General features: G+C 39.1%; 2 protein-coding genes across 2 annotated transcripts; one reads left to right on the top strand and one right to left on the bottom strand.

The window, feature by feature from the left end:
* Positions 1 to 6,097: 6,097 nt before the first annotated feature.
* Positions 6,098 to 10,675, top strand: LOC139630015 (troponin T, cardiac muscle isoforms-like). The gene is made up of 10 exons (XM_071492971.1): positions 6,098 to 6,168; positions 6,310 to 6,331; positions 6,441 to 6,501; positions 6,598 to 6,714; positions 6,850 to 6,927; positions 7,190 to 7,291; positions 7,378 to 7,484; positions 7,597 to 7,687; positions 8,543 to 8,583; positions 10,182 to 10,675. The coding sequence occupies exons 3-10, from the start codon at positions 6,451 to 6,453 to the stop codon at positions 10,219 to 10,221; spliced, it is 627 nt and encodes a 208-aa protein (XP_071349072.1). The 5' UTR covers positions 6,098 to 6,168; positions 6,310 to 6,331; positions 6,441 to 6,450; the 3' UTR covers positions 10,222 to 10,675.
* A 490-nt stretch (positions 10,676 to 11,165) lies between these two features.
* On the bottom strand, positions 11,166 to 22,694 carry pkp1b (plakophilin 1b). The gene is made up of 13 exons (XM_071492970.1): positions 22,348 to 22,694; positions 21,162 to 21,256; positions 19,712 to 20,127; positions 19,437 to 19,578; positions 18,201 to 18,408; positions 17,616 to 17,775; positions 16,132 to 16,249; positions 14,475 to 14,651; positions 13,388 to 13,558; positions 13,100 to 13,253; positions 12,635 to 12,821; positions 12,382 to 12,466; positions 11,166 to 11,931 (listed from the first exon to the last, which is right to left on the bottom strand). The coding sequence occupies exons 1-13, from the start codon at positions 22,535 to 22,537 to the stop codon at positions 11,857 to 11,859; spliced, it is 2,178 nt and encodes a 725-aa protein (XP_071349071.1). The 5' UTR covers positions 22,538 to 22,694; the 3' UTR covers positions 11,166 to 11,856.

Genomic DNA, 22,694 nt, shown 5'->3' with positions numbered 1-22,694 from the left:
TTCATGTATGTAAATTCATAAAAAAAATGTCTTTGACTGATATTGTATAATATCTAAATTTATTCCTGGCTACAAACGTGTGCACAGACTATACATTTACATTCATGTTTACAATGTTACATATACACATTACAATATTAATATTAATATTATTTCCACGACATGTGTCCAGCATGCTCGGATAAATGGCGTTTGTACCTAACTAACAATTATTTTTCCACTATTGATCAGGCTAATTTAATCTTATAATTATTTAATCAATTATTTGATTAATGGGTCTTTAAAATGTCAAAAAAAAAGTGTAAAACTCCCAGAGCCTGAGGTGATGTCTTATAAGTGCAAGGTGTAAAGATCTTCACATTTGAGAAGCAACAATTTATTTATGTTGATTATCTTGTCATTAATTCTAGTACACTATTACCTTAAGAATTTATATTCTGATTATTTTTGTACCACTGAAACTTTGCAATGCTGGACAAAGATCCACAAAGATGACATACAGGTGTATAAGTGTGAGGCAGACGCTTCGGTGAACCCCCTGCAGTTTTCATTTCTGCCACCAGGCAGCAGTACCAGCTCACAGTCTGTTTACTGAGACAGTGACAGAAGCTTTCCCACTAACAAGTTTCAGCCTGGAAAGCCTTGTTTGCTTTAGTTGACTCAGGTGCCAGATGGGTGGGGTTTGCAACAAAGAAGGCTAGACTCTGTCCAGTGAAAGTACTTGGAACTAAATCCTGTGATTGTCTAATGCTGCATTACAGCTTTGCTGCAGCCCACTAGAAGGATATTAGTAAAGCTACGTAAACTCTAAACATTGAAACACAAAATTACTTTGTCCAGTGACTGAAAACCTATATATCTGAATGACATAGGGGTGTTGATACAGAGGGATCCCTCTCTGGAGTATGTCACTGGTAATGTGATTGCTCTGATTTGCTCTCTCTGATTTGAATCATCTGTTCTGTAAACTACAGTATGTGTCGTTCACGTGATCACTAGTTTTATTCTGGGCCAAAATGTGGTGTGTGACTTCCCCCTCCACTCTTACATGTAGAAAACAGGTCCATTGGCTATTTGCATTCGAACAAACATTTCACTCTCCTCTCATATGTAATCAGCCATGGGACAAAAGACAGTCCAAATATTTGACACATTTGACACAGTCCAGGATTTTCTTTACTATTGATGTTTCAGCTACACACACAGATGTCTTCTTCTCAGACTGACAAGAGAATAAAGTGTTGACATTGAGTTACATAACTTACAATACAAAACATGTTTTATTCCTGCATGTCAATGTTCAAATGTCACAGAATAGATTTACATTTTATAATATACATACATACATAACATACACCGATCAGCCACAACATAACAAGCGGCAAAAAGGTTTTAATGTGTTGGCTTATCGGTGTACAAGCTGTACATACCCAGTGCCTCCAGCTACAGTGTGTGGCAACACTGAGACTTTCAGATACAACTAAAATGTCTAATTACTGTGACAGATTATTGTCTCAGTTATTTAAAACAGCTCTAGTAAGAGAAATGTTGAAATACTTTTGATCTGCTTCTGAAGATGAAGACATATGTGTTTTGACTTGACTTGCAAGCCACGTAGTGCCTGCACAATCCATCGGAACACGCACTGCTACAGTTATCACCATTAGTTCTTTATTAGTCTTTTTATAATAATTGAGTACTGTTATTAATCTTATTATTGGTCCTATTACCTGTTACCAGTGTCTTTTTATTGATATTATTTTTCTTCTTCTTCTTCTTCTTATAAATCTTTATGTGGAACCTGGATTATGCTATGTTGTCTTTCCACTTTTTTCCTGCTCTCTCTCACACTTTCTCTCCCTCTTTCTCTCTCTCTCTCTCTCTCTTCCTCTCTATTGATCACCCACAATGACCCTTGTTCTGTTCAAGGTTTCTACCTGTTAAAAGGAAGTTTTTCGTTGCCACTGTCGCCATGGGCTTGCTCATGGGGGAATGTAAGGTCTCTGTAAATAATTCAATAAAGTTGTTCTCTAAATGAAAAGTGCCCTGAGATAACTTCTGTTATGATTCGGTGTTAAATGCAAATAAAGTTGGCTTGAAATGAACTGAATTTACTTACTTTAACAAGGCTGGAGATTTGACTTGAACTTGTCTCAATTGACTTGACTTTGCTTGAACTTGCCCCAGAAACTCTCAAAACAGCATCAGCCCCTCTATAAAAAGGAGGGAAGAACTCCATTCAATTACATTCTGGCTTCAGCCCACAAGAGACATCTGTTGAGTCACAATCCTGACTGTGGGGTCAGATGCAATATTAACAACAAACACTGGGAGTATCAGAAGACTTGGCAGGTCCCAAAGGGTGTTGTTGGTAACAGGTTATTGCATGTGAGGAGAGAGGCAGGGACGTAAGATTGAGTTTTACCCCAACCTCTCCTTTCACAAACTGCCACAGGAACTATGCACAATCATTAACATATCATTTTCTAACATATCCAGTCTAGGGAATCTATTGTTGCTGTTACATAACACTGCAGAGGGTAAAGTTTGTGCAATAAATGTGTTACTGATAAGCTGAATCATAATAAATTATAGTAAAAGTTTGGCAATCGGAGGAGCTCTAGTTGCGCTTTTGTGTATTTGTGCACACACAGGAGTAGGTTTATTTTCCAAGGATTATTTCTAACCTTCCCCCTGACACCTTTTGAGAGCAGTCATCCTGGTGGTGTTCGGTTTAGGTTTTTGCCGTGTAAAAATAGACAATGCAAGTCCATGGAGAATGCATATTTTCCCATTCTAGTTAATGCCATCTGCCATCTGTTTGCAGGTATGTGCCCACCCATTGTCAACATGGGCAGCTTGCCGCCATGTGATCCACCACTGGGTTTAAAAGCTTATGGCCAACAGAGAAGGGCACAGTATACAATTCCCCACTGAACTCCCGTCTGAAGCGCACGTCGCACTATCTGGGTAAGTCTGTGTGTTTTTCTCTCATATGCTGTTTATAGTAAATATTATAGCATCATCATGATGCAGTGAATTGTATTTATTTGCACAGGTCCTGCATCCCTAAACATGTCAGACACAGAAGATGCCACATATGAGTGAGTAAATGCAACATTTCTGTAGAGCAGACACTGAGAACAACAAAAAGTGATGTCAGCATAAAAGTAACAACATATTTTTGGTGTGTTTTCTTCTTTCAGGGAACAACGTAAGTCAGTTTATGTGTTCACTGAACCCACACACACACCGGCAAGATGAGTCTCCATAGTTTGTTCTTACAGTGTGTTATATAGGCTGCAGATTCAAACAGCTGCATGTTGGCAGGGAGAGATCGTGACTGGCTGGGTGCTACACAGCTGCTTTAACTAGACCATAGAAAAACATGAAAAAATTCATGAATATTGTGATTATGCTGCATGGATATATGTCAGATATATATTTATGCCCATGTTTAATATACTTGTTAAGTATGTTGCAATAGCTGACCTCTGCTCTTTGACTCTCTCTGGGTGTATGGTGTGAAGGAGAGGGGGTTATTGTTGGTAGGTATTTAATACAAACAATATCACTGAAAACAAAGCCAAACTTTGCTTCCAAATGCATCAACCTTAAGAGGCTGGTTGCATTTTCTTTTCTGCCACTTTGTTACCCGCTTTACACACTTGAGCCTTGCATCGAAAACATCATTGGTTACTTAACACGCTGCATCTGCTAAGCTGCTGGCTTCACCACACAGCATATTGTATTTTTGGCATGTCGGTGCCACTGTAGAGGCAGCTGCTCTCCTTCAGCTTTTCTACCAGCTTGACCTTTGTCTTCTCCAGCCTCCCTCAATCTGTGTGAGGATCTGGTGATAGTTCACCTTGAATCAACATCCCAGGGGATCTGTCCTTTCAGTTCAAATGGTGCATCAGGTTGCCATCAAGGAGATAAAAGGCCAAACCTCTATTTCTGTCTCCACTGTGAGGCTGTCTGTGTGGATCTCCATAGAGCCACACTGTTCCTGAAACTAAGCAGCACCTGTCTCCCTCTGTGTGGGGTATAGAGCCACTGTAAATGTAGGTCAGTATAGTCTCAATAGAGGGACCTCGGGGAAGATAGTGGTGCAAGCACAATGCCCACTTTCATTTTTATGCCTATTACAGGTCTGCTAAATGCAGGTTGGCTTACCTTCTTTGCAGTGCAAAGAGATTGAGTTTCCCTCTGTGGCCAAAGGGGCTAAAAGGAGGCCCAGTGAAGAAAGCGATGTTGGGGACAAAAAGCTCAGCACTGAAAACTATGTTGCAAAACTAAATGCAACCGTGGGAAAGCTGGTGGCAAAATGGCAAAATTCACTTCCCTACTCCAGTGAAGTAGCTATTGTAATGTATAAGAAGCATTACAGCACTTTCATTTTGGCAAGCCTCTGTTTTTAAAAAAAAGTGTAAATTGGAAATACTTTAGATGCACAAATTCATTAAAAAAATATATTTAAATGCAATTGTACCTAGAAGCTTCATATCCTCCATTGCTAATAACAATTTGCATAGAGGAACAAGTAGATAACAAATGCACTGATAAAAGGCTAAAATGCAGTAGCAGGAGGCTGAGAAGGGCAATACAGACTAAGAAAATTTGACCAGTACAAGTGAGAACATAACAGAACATGTCATGCAAATAAAATCTTTTATTCAAAGATGTTCTTGTTTTGAAAGGCATCGTCAAAAATACAATAGAAATAGAACTAATGATTGTCACAATGTCTGCTTGCTAACTACATACTTGCTTTGCACAGAAGAGGAGGAGGAGGTGGAAGAGGTAGCAGAGGAGGAGGAGGAGGAGGAGGAGGAGGAGGTAGTAGAGGAGGAGGAGGAGGAGGAGGTAGAAGGTAGTACTGCTTATGCTAATATATGTATGTCTGCATGCCAGCTATAAATAGATATGATTTATTCTTAACACACCGTTAGCAACCTTGTAGTCTAATGACAGCCATTTTTAGTGTGGTGTAGGACAGAAATATATTATTGCTGTCCTGTGAAAACCACATATGTCCAAGACATCAGCTGTTCACGAGCTGGGAAAAACAGCCCTGTTTTCAGCTCCATGATGATGCACTTCCATATAAAAACACATGGACTAGATTTCTTAAGAATTACCCCATAAACTAAATGCTTTAGTGCAAATGAAAAGTCACCAATTTTGGAGATACATGTTTTTCACTGGTACTATTTCAACATCGAAGCCAGGGAAAGAACCGTGATACTATCTCTGAAATGATCCGTGTACCTGTATACCTGCTGAAAATGCAGAGACTGTTGGATTTTCCGTTTCAACTTGAACAGTGAGGTTTATCGAGGTACTTTTAAACCTACATATTAAGCCAAAATGATGCATGTGTAAAAGTTAATGAATGAATATTTTTTACTTTTTGCATTTGCTTTTTCTACCCAAGACTACCTGAGTAGCATGTTGAGTGGTATATTACAGTGGCAGCCTTTACTAGAATAATGATTGGTGACAAAAAAATTTAATTATGATGAACATTTAAAAACATTTACTATGACAGACTGATGGACAAGGTTATTTTTTGTTTCTTGGTTAAGGGGCAGGGACTCACATGGGGAATGGTTATCTGTCATTATAATGTAAAGTAGCTTTCTCTAACTCTCAGCCAGAAACACACTTACATACCTTTCAAGTCTCTCAGCACTGACAGTCAGCCTTAGTCACCTGCTACCTGTCTGAGGTCATTCTTCCATAGAAAGATAGAGACAGAGATAAACATGAAGGAAATGTATGTCGGTTAGCAATGACACTTGATGTAGTCATACTACAACCTGAACTAAACTAGAACTAAATAAGATATTGACAGTTTGTTTTTTTTTAACAACTATACTGTATGTGCTTTTTAAAAGCTCGATCTTACAGAGAATTTCTCCACTAACCTGTTTAGAAACATACTCTTCAGGTGACGCTCACATTTGCAGGACTGTTTGCAGTGGGATTAGGAGGGTCATGGCCTGTGGTCATCTCTGTTTAAAGTCTTGTCCCTCAGGCCTGTCAGGAGTGTCTCATTCTCTACATGTCAGAGCGAGCTCTCTGCACATCTTCTGCTTGACTAAATGTTGACTTTGCACTGACCCTCTCATCTGTCAGCAGATGCTGAGGAGGAAAATGAAGGAGGTATGGACAGGTTGTTTAGGAAATACAAAGGTTATGTGTGTGACAGAGAAATGTTGCTTTGTGAGTTTTTGCTTGAATGCATGATGTTTTCCCTCATAAACTAAGGATTCTACTTTGCCTTTTGTTTTTATGGATACACAGATGAGGCAAAGCCTAAGTCAAAGTAAGAACATGATTCAAAATATTAATCTATATCTAATACAAACTGAAACATAATTCACAGTGAAACGCATACTCAAATGAAAAGATTTGAATTTTTCCATTCTCCTCAGGCCTGGTTTCATGCCCCTGGCAGCTCCAAAGATCCCAGATGGAGAAAAAGTAGACTTTGATGTGAGTTTATCTCAGAGCAGATCAAAGTTACTGTTCTGTGAGCAGAACGCTGGATAATTTTCCAGCTCACATTTCGATCTCTTGCTTTAATTTCAGGACATTCATCGGAAACGAATGGAAAAGGACCTGAATGAGCTCCAGACGCTGATCGAAGCTCACTTTGAGAAGCGTAAGAAGGAGGAAGAAGAGCTTGTTAACCTCACAGAACGCATTGTATGTTGATATCTCCCTTTTCTGCTGCATTTGTTTACCCCTTCAATTTCAGACAATTCTATAACAAAGTGATGACTTGGAAGTCACATTTTGAGTTTACAGGATTTGCTTTCGTCCCCTTGTTTCTTGTTTCAGGAGAAACGCAGGTCAGAGAGAGCAGAGCAGATGAAGATCAGAGCGGAGAGAGAAAGAGAGCGGCAGAACAAACTGGCAGTGAGTAGCTCTCTTAGTTAAATTACATTATAGGTCATAACCGTTAAACAGGTGTTACATAGATCTTGCAAGTTCTTGCAAGCCTCAGCCACAGATACAGTTTCCAAACTGGCTTTTCAATATTGAAATAGATACTCGTCATTTGGGTGTATTTTCTTTGGCCAGTGCACCTATGAATTATATTTATTTAATCAAGTTCAGACAGTGGCACTGAGGAACTGTAAATGAGTGATCTATTGTAATTTTTTTTCTTTTCCACCAGGAAGAGAAAGCTAGGAAAGAAGAGGAGGAGGCCAAGAAGAAAGCAGAGGATGATGCAAGGAAGAAGATGATTCTGTCCAACCTGAGTTTCACTGGATACAAGGTGAAGATTTTATTAATTATTAAAGTAGACAGATATACAGCTAAAGGAATACAGCACTCTACATGTGTCCTCTTCATGTCCAACAGACACAGACTGGGACAAAAAGACAAACGGAGAGAGAAAAGAAGAGGAAGATCCTAAATGACCGGCGCAAAGAGTTAAACATTGATCACTTGAAAGAGGACAAACTCAGGTAAAGGTTCACTGTCCACGGTCAGTTTTATCTGAACAGAATTCAATAGTTGGTGTTATTCACCAGCTGAACTCCATGAAAGGCTTTAACATCGTTGTCTTTGCTGACCTAGGGAAAAAGCTCAGGAGCTGTGGGACTGGCTGCGCCAGTTAGAGGCAGAGAAGTTTGAGCTTCAGTACAAGCACACGAAGCAGAAGTATGAGGTACGATGTCATACATAACTGACAATCATATGTAAACCAGCAACATCTTTTGAATGAATAGATTTTAGGACACGGGCCAATATATATGATTTATAGTACGATTAATAGATTCACACATTCTTATTCACACAATAAATGACCAATTTCTCAGTTATCATGAGTGGAAGTCAGCCACTAGTAGTATTAAAAACTTACTATAATTATAATTCCATACAAAAGCAGCGAGCAGTAACTTAACGGTGAAGGTGAGAAAAAGTTGGAGTTTTCAAAGGTAGTCAGGTAACTGTCATACTTAGGTTTTATGGCTACTTATTTTAATCCCCCTGAAAACATCATTGTCACAACATGCAGAAATATGATAAACTGCTCTCTACCCCTGGACAAGGCTGAAGGGAAAATACAGCAGCGTTTATAAACATAATGTGTGTTTTCAGCTCCAGTACAATAAATACATTTATAACTAAAGACATATAAATATGTGATTTAAAGGGAGCTTTAAATCACATATTTATAAGTCCTTCAAATGTTGAAGAGACACATATGGCTTCTCTTTTAAGCTAGGCTAGTTGCCTTTTAGCGGCGTGTTAACCTACATTTTTTCTCCAGCATGATGGGAATTAGCCACTTTCTAATGTATATGGGATACTACTATCCTACGATCAACTTATCAGTCATCTTTGAATAGCACAAAACTGTACAAAAGTTTGATTGATTAGTATATAGTAAAATAGTAAATAGAAATCAGATATTAACAGTTTTATACTTAAATTATTATTGTATTTTGGTTTCGTAGGGGATCACAAATGTCACTATTTTCTTTTCTTTTCTTTTCTTTTTTAAAACATCTTTACACAGGTCACCGTGCTGAGAAACCGAGTTAGTGATCATCAGAAAATGTAAGTCTGTTGTGTCATGGAGGCTCACATCACGGTGTACATGATTTTATTCATTCTTTCTAACCCATATACAGCATGAAAGGAGGTACTCACAGCTGTAATAAATTTTAATATCACATCTTTCATCGAGACGAGTAGAAATACAAACTCATTACAGACTACATTCAAAAAGGCAGAAAGCAACAGTCAAGTAAGCAATTAAATAGTTCCCTGCTTAGACCCATACTGTAAATATGCCCTGATATAAATGTCACTTAGTGACCTCATCAAGTTTCCATCTCCTCCCATTTCGACTTCCTATCAGCTTCTCTTAGATCTGGTCTCCAATTATTTGAGGCAGCTGTTTTTGCCAACTGCCCGGCAGCAGGACTAAAGTTTCCAGAGTACACCCAGCCAAGCAGGACTGGGAAAACAAAAACAGGCAAACACTCATGAGAGGTGTTCTGACAGAGGACAGGCTGAACTACATCCATGCCCTCAGTCTTGATGGAGAGATGGGCTGTAATGGCGGTACGACAGCTGAGAGAGCCCATAACTGCTGTGTGATATCATCTGTGTTAATGTGGCTCACAATATATCAGTGACTGGCCCCTGCTGCCATCCAAATCATGTGAATCCTTTCTCCTGATCTCTTGTAAGCTGTGTTACAGCAAGGGCTCAGGCTCGGAGCAAAACTTAACAAGCTCAGACACTGGTTTACCTGCAGAATCTGGCACTGACTCAGACTGATTGATCATTTAAAATAAGTCCATCCCTATCCTTAGAAATAGAGCCTTCATTTGTATTTTATTCTTTTGTTTTCAGGTCAAACAACTATTCATTATCTTTAGAAAATATGAGAGCAGACAGAACTAAATCTTCAGACATACATAAAACCATAATTTGCCAGAGTTTGACCATTAATTGATAAAGTTATGCATTAAAAGATAAGCTGCAAGTGTCAGGTACCTCGGCAGCAACAGCAGATAAAGATAGCAGTCATCTATTTGGTAGCTAATCCCCTTCTAGCAGCGGACAGTGATGGAAAGCTTTGACAGCGGTTCTCAACCTTGGGGTCGGGTACCCTGGGGGGAGTCACAAGATGATTATTGGGATGGAATAATAAGAACAAAACTACAGAATCATGGTTCTTTTTCTCTAACTTTGTCCAAATGAAATTTAATTATTAAAATTCTCATCCGAGAAAAGATGTTCACTCTTTGAATTTTTGCCTATCTGAACTCTAAAGTGAAAAAGAAAAAAAGATTTGGGTGCACTGCTGTGGAGATATGAACTGCATTGGGACCAAACTTCACACTGACCTGATGAGCTACAATTTCCTTTCTGGGGCAGACAGAAACAATTTCAATGTCAAATGCTGCAACAGAGGGGGACTTATTTTGCATCAGTAGAATTCATTTAATTCCTGAACAACAATACTGGAGGGGAAAGACAAGTAGGTAAGAGCGAAAGGATTACAGCTGTGTAGCTCAGAATACAGCTTTCAACATGGATGCATTTTCAATATAAGAAAATATACAAGGTTCAGTATGTATTACAGGTTAGGCAGGTTGTCTGCTGGCTGATAGGCCTGAGCTTTCTTTTCACTTTATTCTCAGCTCAAAGGGTAGCAGGAGCAAGCGTGGTCTGAGGAAGTGACATCTCACATCAACTGGAGGAAAACTGGCGACATCTGCCAACAGTGAATTGTAATGTTTTCTAAATACTTGAACATGGCAAGAACAAAATTACAATTCAGAAAATAGCATAATATGCTCTTAAATAAGTGATCTGTGAAATGAAGTGCATGCTGAGAAGTGCAGCGGTATAATCAACTGCTCAGGTGATGTGGTGCAGCTCGTGTGTTTGTTTTTTTTTTAACAGGGATTTGAAGTGTGTAACCTGTTGTAATGGCTTTAATGTCTGAGAGGAAACCACTGGATGTGTCACTGAGAATACTCAAAGTGAACCAGAGACTAATTAATTGAACCTTGTGTGTTTTGTGACTGCAATGAATAAAAAAAAAACAAAAAAACTTTAACAAACCTGATATAGTGTGTTCTTTCTACAAAGACTTCACTTGTGGGAACCTCACGAGTGCATCACACTAATTATAAAATCCACACCTTCTTTAATAAAGTCAGATTACATTTGCTGAAACTGTTCATGTGTTGTTTAATTTGAGGAACCAGTTATTATGATTGGCAGTTTCGGGGTCAGTTTAGTTTTCCTTCTACGTCTTGTATAAATGATCACATATGACTGTATAAATCTATCAGTGTCAAATGATTACAAAGACTGATCACCCCTGCCAGAAGCCTCATAAAATGCAAGATCACCCATGACCTCAGAATTCCCTCATAGCTGTTGGGTGGATTATGTGGTTTGACTTCGAATCTGATCAATAATAATGCCCTGAGTGCAACAGCAGCTGCAGTTTCTGGTTGTCATAGATTGTTCTGCACAAAATAAATTACATGGGTGGAGTAAACAGAATTTGAAAGATATGTTGCTCATCTGCCCAGAAGCGTTTCAGACAAAACCTAGAGGGGTGTGACAAGATGTGAGCAAGTTGACAAAACTCTATGTGACTGATAATGAACTGAAATTCCCACATGTAGTGTTTATTTGTCACTTTTCCAGCTCTTTCAGCTTTACAGGCACTTTTTGGAACTATACATGCAGGCCACTGCAAGATCACACACATATATATATAAAAAAAAAAAGATGGCTACACCACCAACAGGAGTTGTCTTTACAAAATGTAAACACACATCACGGCTTAAGACATAATCATAGCTCTTATAGCAACCTCATGAACTCTAGCAACAGAATATATGCTCTGTTCAAATTCATTCTACAATCTTGTGTCATGAAATCAAAATAGTAATTTCATTGCAAAAAAGTCTTATTCCCTCATGTTATTGTCTAAAAAAGCAAACTAATGTTACCACATCACAGAATGCAGGCACAGACAAAATTTACTTTTGTTTACATTTGTCAGCAGTGAAAAAAAAAAAAAAGCAAATAAAACTTGCAGCAAAGACAATCTGGCTAACATGTTATATCTCAACCTTCACCTTACAGCACATACGGGCCTGCGTAATCATTCGCTGGATGCATTATATGGATACATACAGTTGATTTTTAAAAAATCTGTACGTCTTTGTGAAATAAGAAAGGATGCTTCTCAGCCTCAGTGCGTTCACATCCTGTGGACTGTGCATGTGCAGAGAAACCTGCAGACGAGTTGCTTCGGTAATAGACATTCAGAGATCAGTTATAGCTCTCATGTTAGGGGACAACTTGAACCGACTTGAGTGCCATCGTGGTGACGTCATTTATGAATGTGGACTTATTCATCCCTTGCTGCAGGACAAAAAGTTAAGTATTAATCACTGTTCCACATCAGCAATTTCAGAGTGAGTGACACAATGACAAACCCATGGACTAAGCGAACTGTGCTCGTGGCAAATTCTCAACAACACACCTACAGCTGGAGTCGACATCTGTGTGCTCCTGCAGAAGTGTAATAATGCATGTTATAATGCTGCAGATGTGTTATAATGCATCATACCAATATGTTTCTGTATGTGTGCAAACACAGTCCTGCAAGTGTTTTCCTTAAACCTGAGCTACTAGATTCCTCAGCCGAATCATTTCAGTGTCTGATTCACCTTTTCTGAGAACACTACCCAATCCTTCAACCTTTCTCCCTCTGATTCTCACAAATACCTGAGAAGGGTGTGACTTCAGAAACAGAAAGGACACACCCAAACCCTGACAGATCTTGGCACTCAGGGTTAAGCCTCAACTCACCTTTTTCAGGAAGCTTTGCAAATCTTTTTCCAACCACACGTTGTAGAGAAACAGAGATGCAGCTTTGCTGGCTTTGGGGAAATACCTAGGAAGGGGGGAAAACAATTGCTAGACATCAGTTTGGACTCATGGAAATCATGCAGACATGCAAAATATATTCCTTTATGAGTCACTGGTGTATCTGGGATAGTCTTATCTATTGTTACTGGTACATATGCAGGCACACTGTCTCACTGCACACATGCAAACTTACTTGTTTTGGCTGAGAGTGCTCAGTGAGTTTATCAGGTTGTGGTTTAAATAGCGTTTGCTCATCTCAGGTTCGTTCACAAGCAGGCAGCTTGCAGCCTGACAGGCCATAGCCAGGGTGTCATCAGACTCATTCCCTCCCTTGGTACCTGTGCTGATGATATCCAGCAGCTGTGGGAGGGCCTTACGAGCTTCAGTAACATGGTAAACCAAAAAAAAAAACACTGGCTGTTTAACACAAGTAGATGCAAACAATTGTTTAAGATAATGGATTTTAGGGTAGTGACATCTTTACTCTGAAGAAAAAATAATTGTACATTTTTAACACTGTTGGGTTGATTCTCCTTTACTTCATATACAGTCTCCTAGTATTTTAGAGGCTTATAATCATATCTTTGTTTGTAAGTAAGTGATGCGTTTTTCTGTTTTTCAGTGAAGGGAAAACATAAAGCAACGTGCTACTTCTTACCTAAGGCAGTGTGCAGATTTGGGTTCTTGGTAAAGTTTCCGACCAAAGCCACTGTGTTTCTCTGTAAGCTGACTTTGTTTGACTTCAGAAGGGGACTGATCACCGGCAGGCCATTCAGTTTCTGCACAATGGTCTGACTCATTACACTGGAGACCTGTGAATATAAAAAAAAAAAACACGTCAGCTCTTAAACTCAGGAAACAACATGTTGAGCGTATGAATATCCTGCAAAGAAAACATTTCTTTTATCCTGGTCAGTGTGTAACAGCACAACATTTCTTTTCTTACAATCCCTTCTTGTGCGGTGAGGTTCTGCAGCGCTCCACAACAGGCGTCCTGTGTTTCTTCTTGCTGGCTCAAGTCAAGCAGATTCAGGTAACTCTGCAGAGTTTGGGAGTGGATCAGCCAGCCCGCTCCGTTAGGCTGTGGATCCTCAACCACTGGGAAGTCAAAGTGACGCTGGGTGAAAAAGAGAACAGACCATCATCAATATGTAGCTGCCCTCTGTTTTGTGTATTCTTGGCCTTGTCTAGCATACTGCGAAACCTTTGCACTGTCCCTTATTTTTGTGTATTTGCACTCAAGCCTGTTTCATTAAACAGTCTGCTGTGACTTATGTACATTTAATATTTATTATTGAATAAAAAGGCAACAACTGCACACATTCAGAACACTAAGTCTCACGCTGTCACCTTTGACAGCCTTTGACGTACTGCGGGCTAAAACGGGCCATGTTGTGAGTTATTATTCTATAAAGTTCAGACAGAAAGTTCTGAAGGTCATGTTACTTGCTTGACAAACCTCTGAAATAGTGGACATACTATGTATGAAAGAAAAAAAGTAACACCAATTCAGTCAAACATAGAATATGTGACCGTGGGCGACGGCACCACACATCTGAACAGTAACTTCAAACAGCAAATTCCATTTTCACTTTTCTTAAATTAGTCTTTGAGTTTTTTCTATGCATCCATCAAGTTAACTCAAAAAAAAAAACTGGCCTGAAGCCAAACTTATCTGCCGACCACTGTGCTAGAATGTGGTTATAACTGCCATAATGTCAGGTTCAGTGAGTTAAAGAATAAATCACGAGTCACACACTGACAGGTAGTGTCTAGACAAAGTGATGAGTGAAAAGAGCTGTCATAATTAAAACTAAAACTTGGGCCCTGCTATATGAGGGTGACTGGGGTGGGGGGTGCTTGGTGAAGAAGTGGGCTGCTAGATTCAGCGGTAGCGACAGTAACTTCAAACTCAAGCTCAAAGGGTTGAACTGCATGTGCATTTAAGAGCTCCTTCTACCATAGACCACAAACTAAATCAGTCACCCCTAATACGTCAGTGCGAGTGCTGGTGAACACCTCGCTCGTCTCACCTCTTGGTCGGGCGATTTGTTCTGTGGACTGAAGCAGCCGATGGGGCCCATGTCGCCCTGGCTCTCTCTCCTGTTGAGAGTTTTAGCCAATGCTGTGATCCTGCTGAACAGCGCCGGAGCCTCGGCCTCCAGCTGGAATGTCAGGTTGTGCAGGATGCACACACAGTTTTCTACAGACTGTTTCAACAAGAAGAACAATACATTACATATGGGCACATGTAACACTCAAGAGTCCTGTGTGTTCTGTAAATTAACTTGATGCATCCTGACAAATACATACAATAAAATAATGACTTTTTTTTAAACACAGGAGGAGCAACATCTGTACAATGTAATACAATCCAATAAAAAAAAATTAATAAAAAAAGGTTTGAAATATTTTATACACAGTCTATGTTTGAAATACATAGTACAATTGTAAAACGTATAATGTTTAAGTTTTGGTAATGTGGTCAGTGTTGTGGTAATGTGAACAGTGGGTTGGTATTAAGGGTACTGCAACTTCCTAGACCTTCCCCAGTCACTATTTTCTTTCCTGCAAGTGGTCCAGGATGCAGCTGCAAGCATGTTGACTGATGAGTACAACACCTCATTCTTAGCTGCTCCTTGGCTCTGTATTCACTACAAAATCCAATGGAAGACTTTGCTGATTACTTTTAGGGCTCTTTCTGGCCAGGCCCCACCCTATCATATCTCAGACTTTATTCATTGGCACTGAGCTCCTCCATTTCTCAGATCTGAAAGCCCATCCCTCCTCTATGCCCCACCATCAGATCTAAAACTAAAGAAATGACAGAGCCTTTGCATTTGCTGCTCCAACATTATGGAACCAGTTGCCATTAGCTATCAGATGTGCTCCCTCCCTGTCTTTTTTTTAAAATCTAGGCTAAAAACACATTTTTATTTCTTGGCCTTTTTGGTACACTAACCTTTTATTCCGTTTTCATGTCATGTTGTTTCTTGTTTTTGTTAGCATTTATTATTTTTCTGTACGCAGTAAGTTTAGTATGTTTTTTTTTTTTAACTTATGCTATACATTTGTTTTACTTATCTATTTTAATGTCCTTTGCACAGCACTTTGGTCAGGATGTGACATACAGCACAACACTGAATGTAAAACAAATCATAGTTGATAATTATACAAATGAGGCTGGTAATTAGTTAACAAAAAGAAATGAAAACATATGAAAAGCAAAACAATTCCAAATAGCTTCATTGAATAACAGGTCAGTTTCCTATTACAGAAATTAGTTACTCTGCTCATGATGTCTCACTGGTGAACCATAACCACAGAATTTTAATAATTAATTATCCACCACGCTGTATAATATTAGGCGCTCCAAGCCTGCCCGTAGCGCCTTGCTAAAATCATTAGTGTGTCCATGACTGTATAAATGTAAAACAATATAGCATTTTGTTTTCTATGCAGCAGATGACTCAGACCTTCTGTTTCTGTGGAACTGCTTTGTCAAACCACATGTCACCCAAATAAAAGGTGGATCAACTTAAAACTACAGCTCCTGTCTATAATGACAAATGTCACTGTGTTTTTCCACGCTCGTCATGAAGTGGGTGACAGAGAAAAAGAGAGAGAATGAGGAACACATAGATAAAAATACAGGCTGCAGGATAAGAAAACATTTTTTTGTTGTTTTACCTTATCATCTGGTTTTCCTGCTTCCACACAGTCTTTAACATAACTGACCAAAGAGTCGACCAACCCACGACATTTTCTCATCGCCTGTCTGTTGTTCTGCTTTGCACTGCTGAGGTTTCTGTTGAAAATAAAAATACAATATGTTAATCAGTGTTTGGATATGTTACAGAATAGACAACAATACTATTAGAGAACACACAAAATGCATTTTATTAAGATTTGAAACAAGGCTATTTATGTAAAATACAAAGTTCTACTATAATTATCATTATTAATGCACTGGGTTTATTTGTTGTTTAATTAGTAGCAGTTATGGCCACGCCTTGCAGCAAAGATTTAAACTAGTGATTTGATCGAAAATATCAATCTTGTCTGTGATTGATTACACTTTACCTTAAAAAGAAACAACAGTAATCTTGTATAATCAGGAACGAGAATATCATAATTACAGCGTTCTCTGAACAATACAGGAAGTCTGTCAGAGGTTTTACAGTTCAGCTGCGTGTTTGCTGATGCAGCAGATAAGATTAGTGTTCCTGCTTGTTACTGTGGTTTGATTGATGGTGAAGCTATATATTAGCTCCAAAGGCTCAGAGACGCCTGAGGGGATTTTTTCAAAAGCAGCAACCTCAACTGAAAACCTATGACACTGGTTTGGGCAGCTAATTAAGGATTAAACAATTGGGAAAAATAAAGAAAGCTCAAGCTGTGTACAGCCAAAAATAAATGATCAGAGAAGTTCAACAACTCTCACCTCAAACTACAGCCTCTGAAATGAACATAAAACTGAATAAACACCTTTGTAAGAGTTTCAACGAAAACTTTCTCAACATTGTAACCTCTATGAAGGAGGGCTTTATTGCAGGGCTGCTATATTAGACTGAGTGTATGGCCTTTCTCTGGTGATGATATTTAGTCTCATACATCTGTGTATATGGCTCATACAGGTTACAAAATAAAAAACAAAAAGTATGTTGTCGCTTCAAGTGGGGGGCTGAATCAAATAGATCCATTTGTCATGTATTTTGAACCTGGTAGATTTATTGCAGTGCATTGAGATAATCACGTAAAAATACTGGCTTATGGACCAAAAAAAAAACCAAATACACACATATAAAAAGACATATTAACTGTTGGCAGTGTTGAAAGGTGGGTGTTGTAATTTGCATAGACATCAAAAGATTAACCTAGTCACTTCCTCTATGACTAATACTGACTCTTCAAATATGTTAATGAGTAAACCAACTGTTAACCAGTTTTGTACTGGTACTTTGGCTTATCACAAATCTTTTCTCATGTATAAAATATTCAAGCAACATGAATCGCTAGAGGAAAACGTTCCTAAAAGGAAGCCAAATGATACTCAATTCCCTGCAGCATTTTTTGATATTTATGTGTTGTATAAACATTAAGCAGTGCATTGACAGCTTGATCTACAGTGAGATCCTAATTATATCTAGTCCTCAGTTGTATTTTTTGCTTACCTCAGACATCCAGTGGCGTTAAAGAAGACCTCAGGGTCTTGGTTGGCCCGGTCAGGCCCTGTTGTGTAAGGCAGGATCACACGCTCCATTAAGACAGGCATAGCATTCTTCAGCAGGTCTGGCTTCAGGTCATCTGAAGAGGACAAATTCCACAGGAGCCCTGAAAAAAGAAAAAGGAATCAGCGTGTCAATCAGATATTAATTTGCTGCCTGTGGTAAGAAATAAAAGTGAGTTCATGTTGATAAAATGGGACTTTTAGGGTGTTTGTGATGTTCAGATGCAATCATCATTACGTGTTTCTGCGTCAGCGCTGCTCTTGTAACAGTGGCTTTCACGTTTAACAAACTTTCATCAACATTTCTCTTCATCACTGGAACAGCATCAAGTGGATTTTGGCAACTTGCTCCAAGTGTAGCACAACATCACTCAAGAACAGCTTTGTGATTGACTGGAGGATCTACACAGGATTATGTTACACTCCACACAAGTGGCTCTCCGTCTGACTTGTTGACATTATTACACTAACTGTATGTCTGCAGTATATGTACATGAATAGGTTTCCATATTTCAGAGCTAATTTGTACCTGTCAGCTGTTTCTGTATCTCTACAGAGTCTGTATCTCTGAGCAGAGCCACAGCCTCTGTGATGCCACCGCTCTGATGTATTGCCTCCTTGGTACTGTTGTTTTTAAAGGACAGGTTACGAAGGGCAGCCGAGGCTGTCTGGCTCACTTGTGAATTGTGGCTGCGCAGCAGACCCACCAGAGGGGAGATCCCATTAAGCTTTAGCACCTGCGAGACAAGAAGGCTTCAGGAGTCAGCACAACTGGGGGACACAATAATTTACCACCACCCACATGACAGAGACTTATTCAAAATAATAGTTATTGTTGGTTCCATACGTGGCCCACGTTTTTGTAGAACGGATTACAACGAAAACATGTAAGCAGCACAGCTGCAATATAAACTGGGAAAAGTGGGCAAATGCTCTGGGGCCCTAGACTCCAAAGGGACCCCAAAAAATACAGGGTTACGAGATGTTAAAGTCAAAATCCTTTAGATTTTCATAAAAACCATGTTTTTGTTTATATATAGGGCCAGCATTTTTCAGCAATAGCCGTTCTCATTTTCTTCATTGTTAGGGGGAGAGTCCACCATGCCTTGATTCAAATTACCTACCTACGCAACAGTATCAAGTTCCTGCTGATGCGAACCAGGCATTTCCTGCTGCTGGTTCATATTAAAAACATTTATCTTGCGAACGTTTGTTTGCCTGCACAGCAAACAGACACACAAGTTGCTCTCCAGTTGTTTTTCTAAAAAGGAGCGTTAAACAAGTTAATACCACACAAAACACTCCTTGATTGATTTAGAGAAACCATGGGTGTCAATTCTAAATCGATTCATAAAGATTTTAACTTTGATTGGTTTTGGTAATTTATTAATTAAAATGTAGCTGTGTCAAAATGTGTGTTTTGAGATGGTATTTCGGTTTACATTTTCATTGTATGACATTATAGAGCAGCTTATATTCTAGTTTTTGCTTGTATTGTGCTATATATTGGGCCTATAACAAATTTCTTCCCAGGGCCCCTTGAATGGGATGACCTCATTAGACGAAATTTCAGAAAATGAATAATTTTTTTTAATGAGGTTAAGACAAACATAGGGTTTCATTTTGGCTGGAAAATATATTTAATATATTTCCTCCATCTTTGCCACCTCCACCATTTCTCAAAATCTCTACACCAAATTTCAGGTCACATCAGATGGAAGTTATACGCAGTCTGACAGCACGAATATATAACAAGATAAACCACCTCCTCTTTAGCCTTGTCATTGATGAAAGTGTTGTGCTGGATGTAGGAAGCGCCACAGTGCTGAAATGTCTCATCGTCACTGGAAAGACACTCCACAGCCTCCTTCATAGTGATATCAGTAACTACTCTGTTCCCATTTGAGCTGGAGACATAAAAATTACAATGCAAATCCTAGTTATACACACTGTGAGTATGCAAGTTCAATTTGTTCATGCAAAAAACTATATTCATATCATGTAAAATTAAGAAAATGAATCTATTTTGTTCCCACTCACCCAGAATCTCCTTTGCCCTTGACTGTACCCTCAGTGACCAGAGGCATTGGATGCAGTTTGGGTGAGTCAACTTGGCTCAATATGAACTGGTTGTTTGTTTTGATCTGACTTGTGCCATTCATATTGAAGGGAAGCTGGCCCATGCTGGTAGTTGTAAACTGATTAGTGGACCTTTCTGTCCTGTGGGTGCCCCTGCTGGAGAGGAATCTCTGCAGAGGAACAGAGCGTTTTGACATGGAGCGCTGCCAGGCCATATCAGGCTCGCTGCGGCTGGAGTTGGTTTGACCGACAGCTATGGAGCTGACAGGAGGGTAACTCCTCTGGTAATGATAGGTAGAAGCTGCTGTGTTCATCTTCACAGTGGATCCTTTGGCATTGCTGACTGTTTGCCGCTTCATGCTTTTCTCTTGGCTGAGCTGCAGAGCCAAAGAAAGCATGTGTTTGTAATGAAAGCAGCGATGCAAAGAGACAGATAGGAGACAGAGTGACTGACACTGAGCTGGCAATTGCAAATCAAATTGTGAAAGATGTTTTTGGTGTGCAACCCTGCGGGTGGTTGTATGAGTATTTGGTTGCTTCTATGGGAGAGGCTGACAAACAGATTCTTGTGTGGGGAGACAGAAAGAGTCTGGGAACAGATTTTTGAGAAAGAAACAGGAGGAAAGTCAACTGGGGACAACTCATTTTTTGAGCCTCTGTTTCTTATTATTGGTATTGTTCTGCCACTCTATAGTATAGTATACAGGACTGTACTAAAATGAAAAAGAAAATTCATGAAATCATAGTTGTTTCTTGTGTTATTTCTTTTTTAAAAATGATACATAAAATAGTGGTAAAATGCATCACTTTGATTTACTGGGAGTTACAAAGAGTTCTCAGCTCTCCTCTCAGACCAGACTGGAGGCAGGATTTTTAATACTGAGGTCTGGAGTAAAAATCCATTCTACTTTATCTGCCCCTGTAAGGCATTTTTGACTGGCCAGAGACATTTTTAAATTTTGAAAATGTTATTCTATTATAAATACAAAAAATATTTTTATTTTTCCACATTCACTTATTCATTTTAGATTTACAACAATTAGCTTATTGATTTAAAAAATTGACAATATTTGCAGGTTCCAGCTTTGGAACCCCATGAAGTGAAGATTAATTTCTTCATCATATATGTCAGTAAACAAAATCTGTTTGAGTTTTTTTTTTGGTTTTGTTTTGGGCGAGGTAGTGGGGTCATACAAAACCTTGGGTTGTTGAACACTATAATGGACATTTTTGGCAATTTTCTGACAAACACACACTTTTACATCTCAGGAACAATCCTCAGTTGTGGGTACGGCTCTGCCTCAGAGTTACATAATTTTCTATGTAACAGCACTGTGAGGATAATACAATGAGCAGAGTCATTCTAACAGTCAATGGTGCCATAAAAGAACAGATAAAGTCCATAACTTACAGTTCGAGAGAAGCCATTCGCAAGGAAAAGAGATCCATTAGATGTGTTCGACATTGACTTAAAAGCCTCCCCAAACACGGAGTCGTACACAGGGCCTGAGGAGATATGTGCAGAATTATCAGCTGTTATCAGACGTACAGATCATTGCCACTAATATATTGCCTCTAAGGAAAAAGGAAAACTTGCTATTGCCAGTCAACACTTTACAGTCTGCATGGATTCTTGTTCAATATACCTGTAGAGGTGACACTGCAAGCCTTATTTTGATCATTAGCATACACTATTTATCACGTTCAATCAATAATCACTTGTAATCTATATTTAAATGAACCTCAAATTGATTTTTTTTTTTAAATCTGACTTCCAGACTTTAAAGTAAAATAAAAACAATTCACAGTTGCTATTCTGATTTTAAAAGGTTTCGTCCTAAATTTTAAATATAGACAGGTCTCAGGTTTCAAAAGTATATCTATACTAAAGGTATACTAGGGTCACATGTGCCCCAACTACTATCAGAAAATAACAGAAAATAACTGACCACAATTCAACAAGGTCTCTAAAAATCTTGACACATGAAAGTGTAAACAGTGTTTGAAAGCCTTCTCCACACTTCCACTTTTTGGGGAGAAAAATGCTGAAGACTTAAAGCAATTTATAATTTTCTCTTTCAATTTTCACAGATTGATAACGCCATCATCTTACACAATACTGAACATGTGTAGTTTTATTAAATTACAAACCATGAAAATTTGATAAAAAAAATTCAAACCCAGAGAACCCAAGGATGTGACCTCAGTATTGTTCAGGCCTGTAGCCAGTTTTTGGGCTGTTTTCAATTCTATTTTTTGCAGGTTTTAAAAATCAACCATTACTTGTTACTGAACCAAATATAAACTCCAACTAAAACAACCACAACTTTGCCTCTATTCTCTCTACAGCCCAATCAGTACCACCAGAAATCCTCTTGGAAATCATGAAATTCTGGAGTGCAGGCTACTGCCTCCAGAATTTCATGATTTATGTCTCAACTCTCTTCAGCTTCCTCTCTTCAGCGGAATCCTGCAGGTGAAACACTAAATCCCACTGAAATAAGCCTAAAAGGTTTTTTAAGTGTAAAAAACTAAAATCCCCAAACAAACTGCGAAAGCCCTCAGGGTCCTGGGTTGTACAGCCCCGGCGCTCTTACTTGTTGGAGACAAAGGCGCGGATCCGCTCCTGCTGCTGTACTGCCTGGACTTGGTCCTCCGGATCGTTTGCACTTGCTCCAGGACGCGCTGTTGTCCCGATCCGTGCTGGTGAACGGACGGCACCGCCAGCGAGGTGTCGTCCACATTCCCGATGGAAATGACTGATTTCAGCGGATCCAAACTCATCATTTTGGTTGTTTTTTTTTATTTAATTAAATTATTATTTTTTTTTTTTTTTGTTGAGGCCCAATAACATCCGAGGCAGGCTCTTAGGAGGAAGCCGTCGGCTGCAGAGCGCGGAGCAGTGTGGGGTGATAAAAGCGCACCTTGCCCTGCCCTGCCCGCT

This window comes from Trachinotus anak, unplaced genomic scaffold (assembly GCF_046630095.1).
Source record: "Trachinotus anak isolate AG129_WGS33_773 ecotype Australia unplaced genomic scaffold, CSIRO_AGI_Tana_v1 ptg000013l, whole genome shotgun sequence".
Classification (NCBI taxonomy): domain Eukaryota; kingdom Metazoa; phylum Chordata; class Actinopteri; order Carangiformes; family Carangidae; genus Trachinotus; species Trachinotus anak.
The sequence above is the reverse complement of the archived record's forward strand: the minus strand, read 5'-3'. Positions and strand labels throughout refer to the sequence as shown.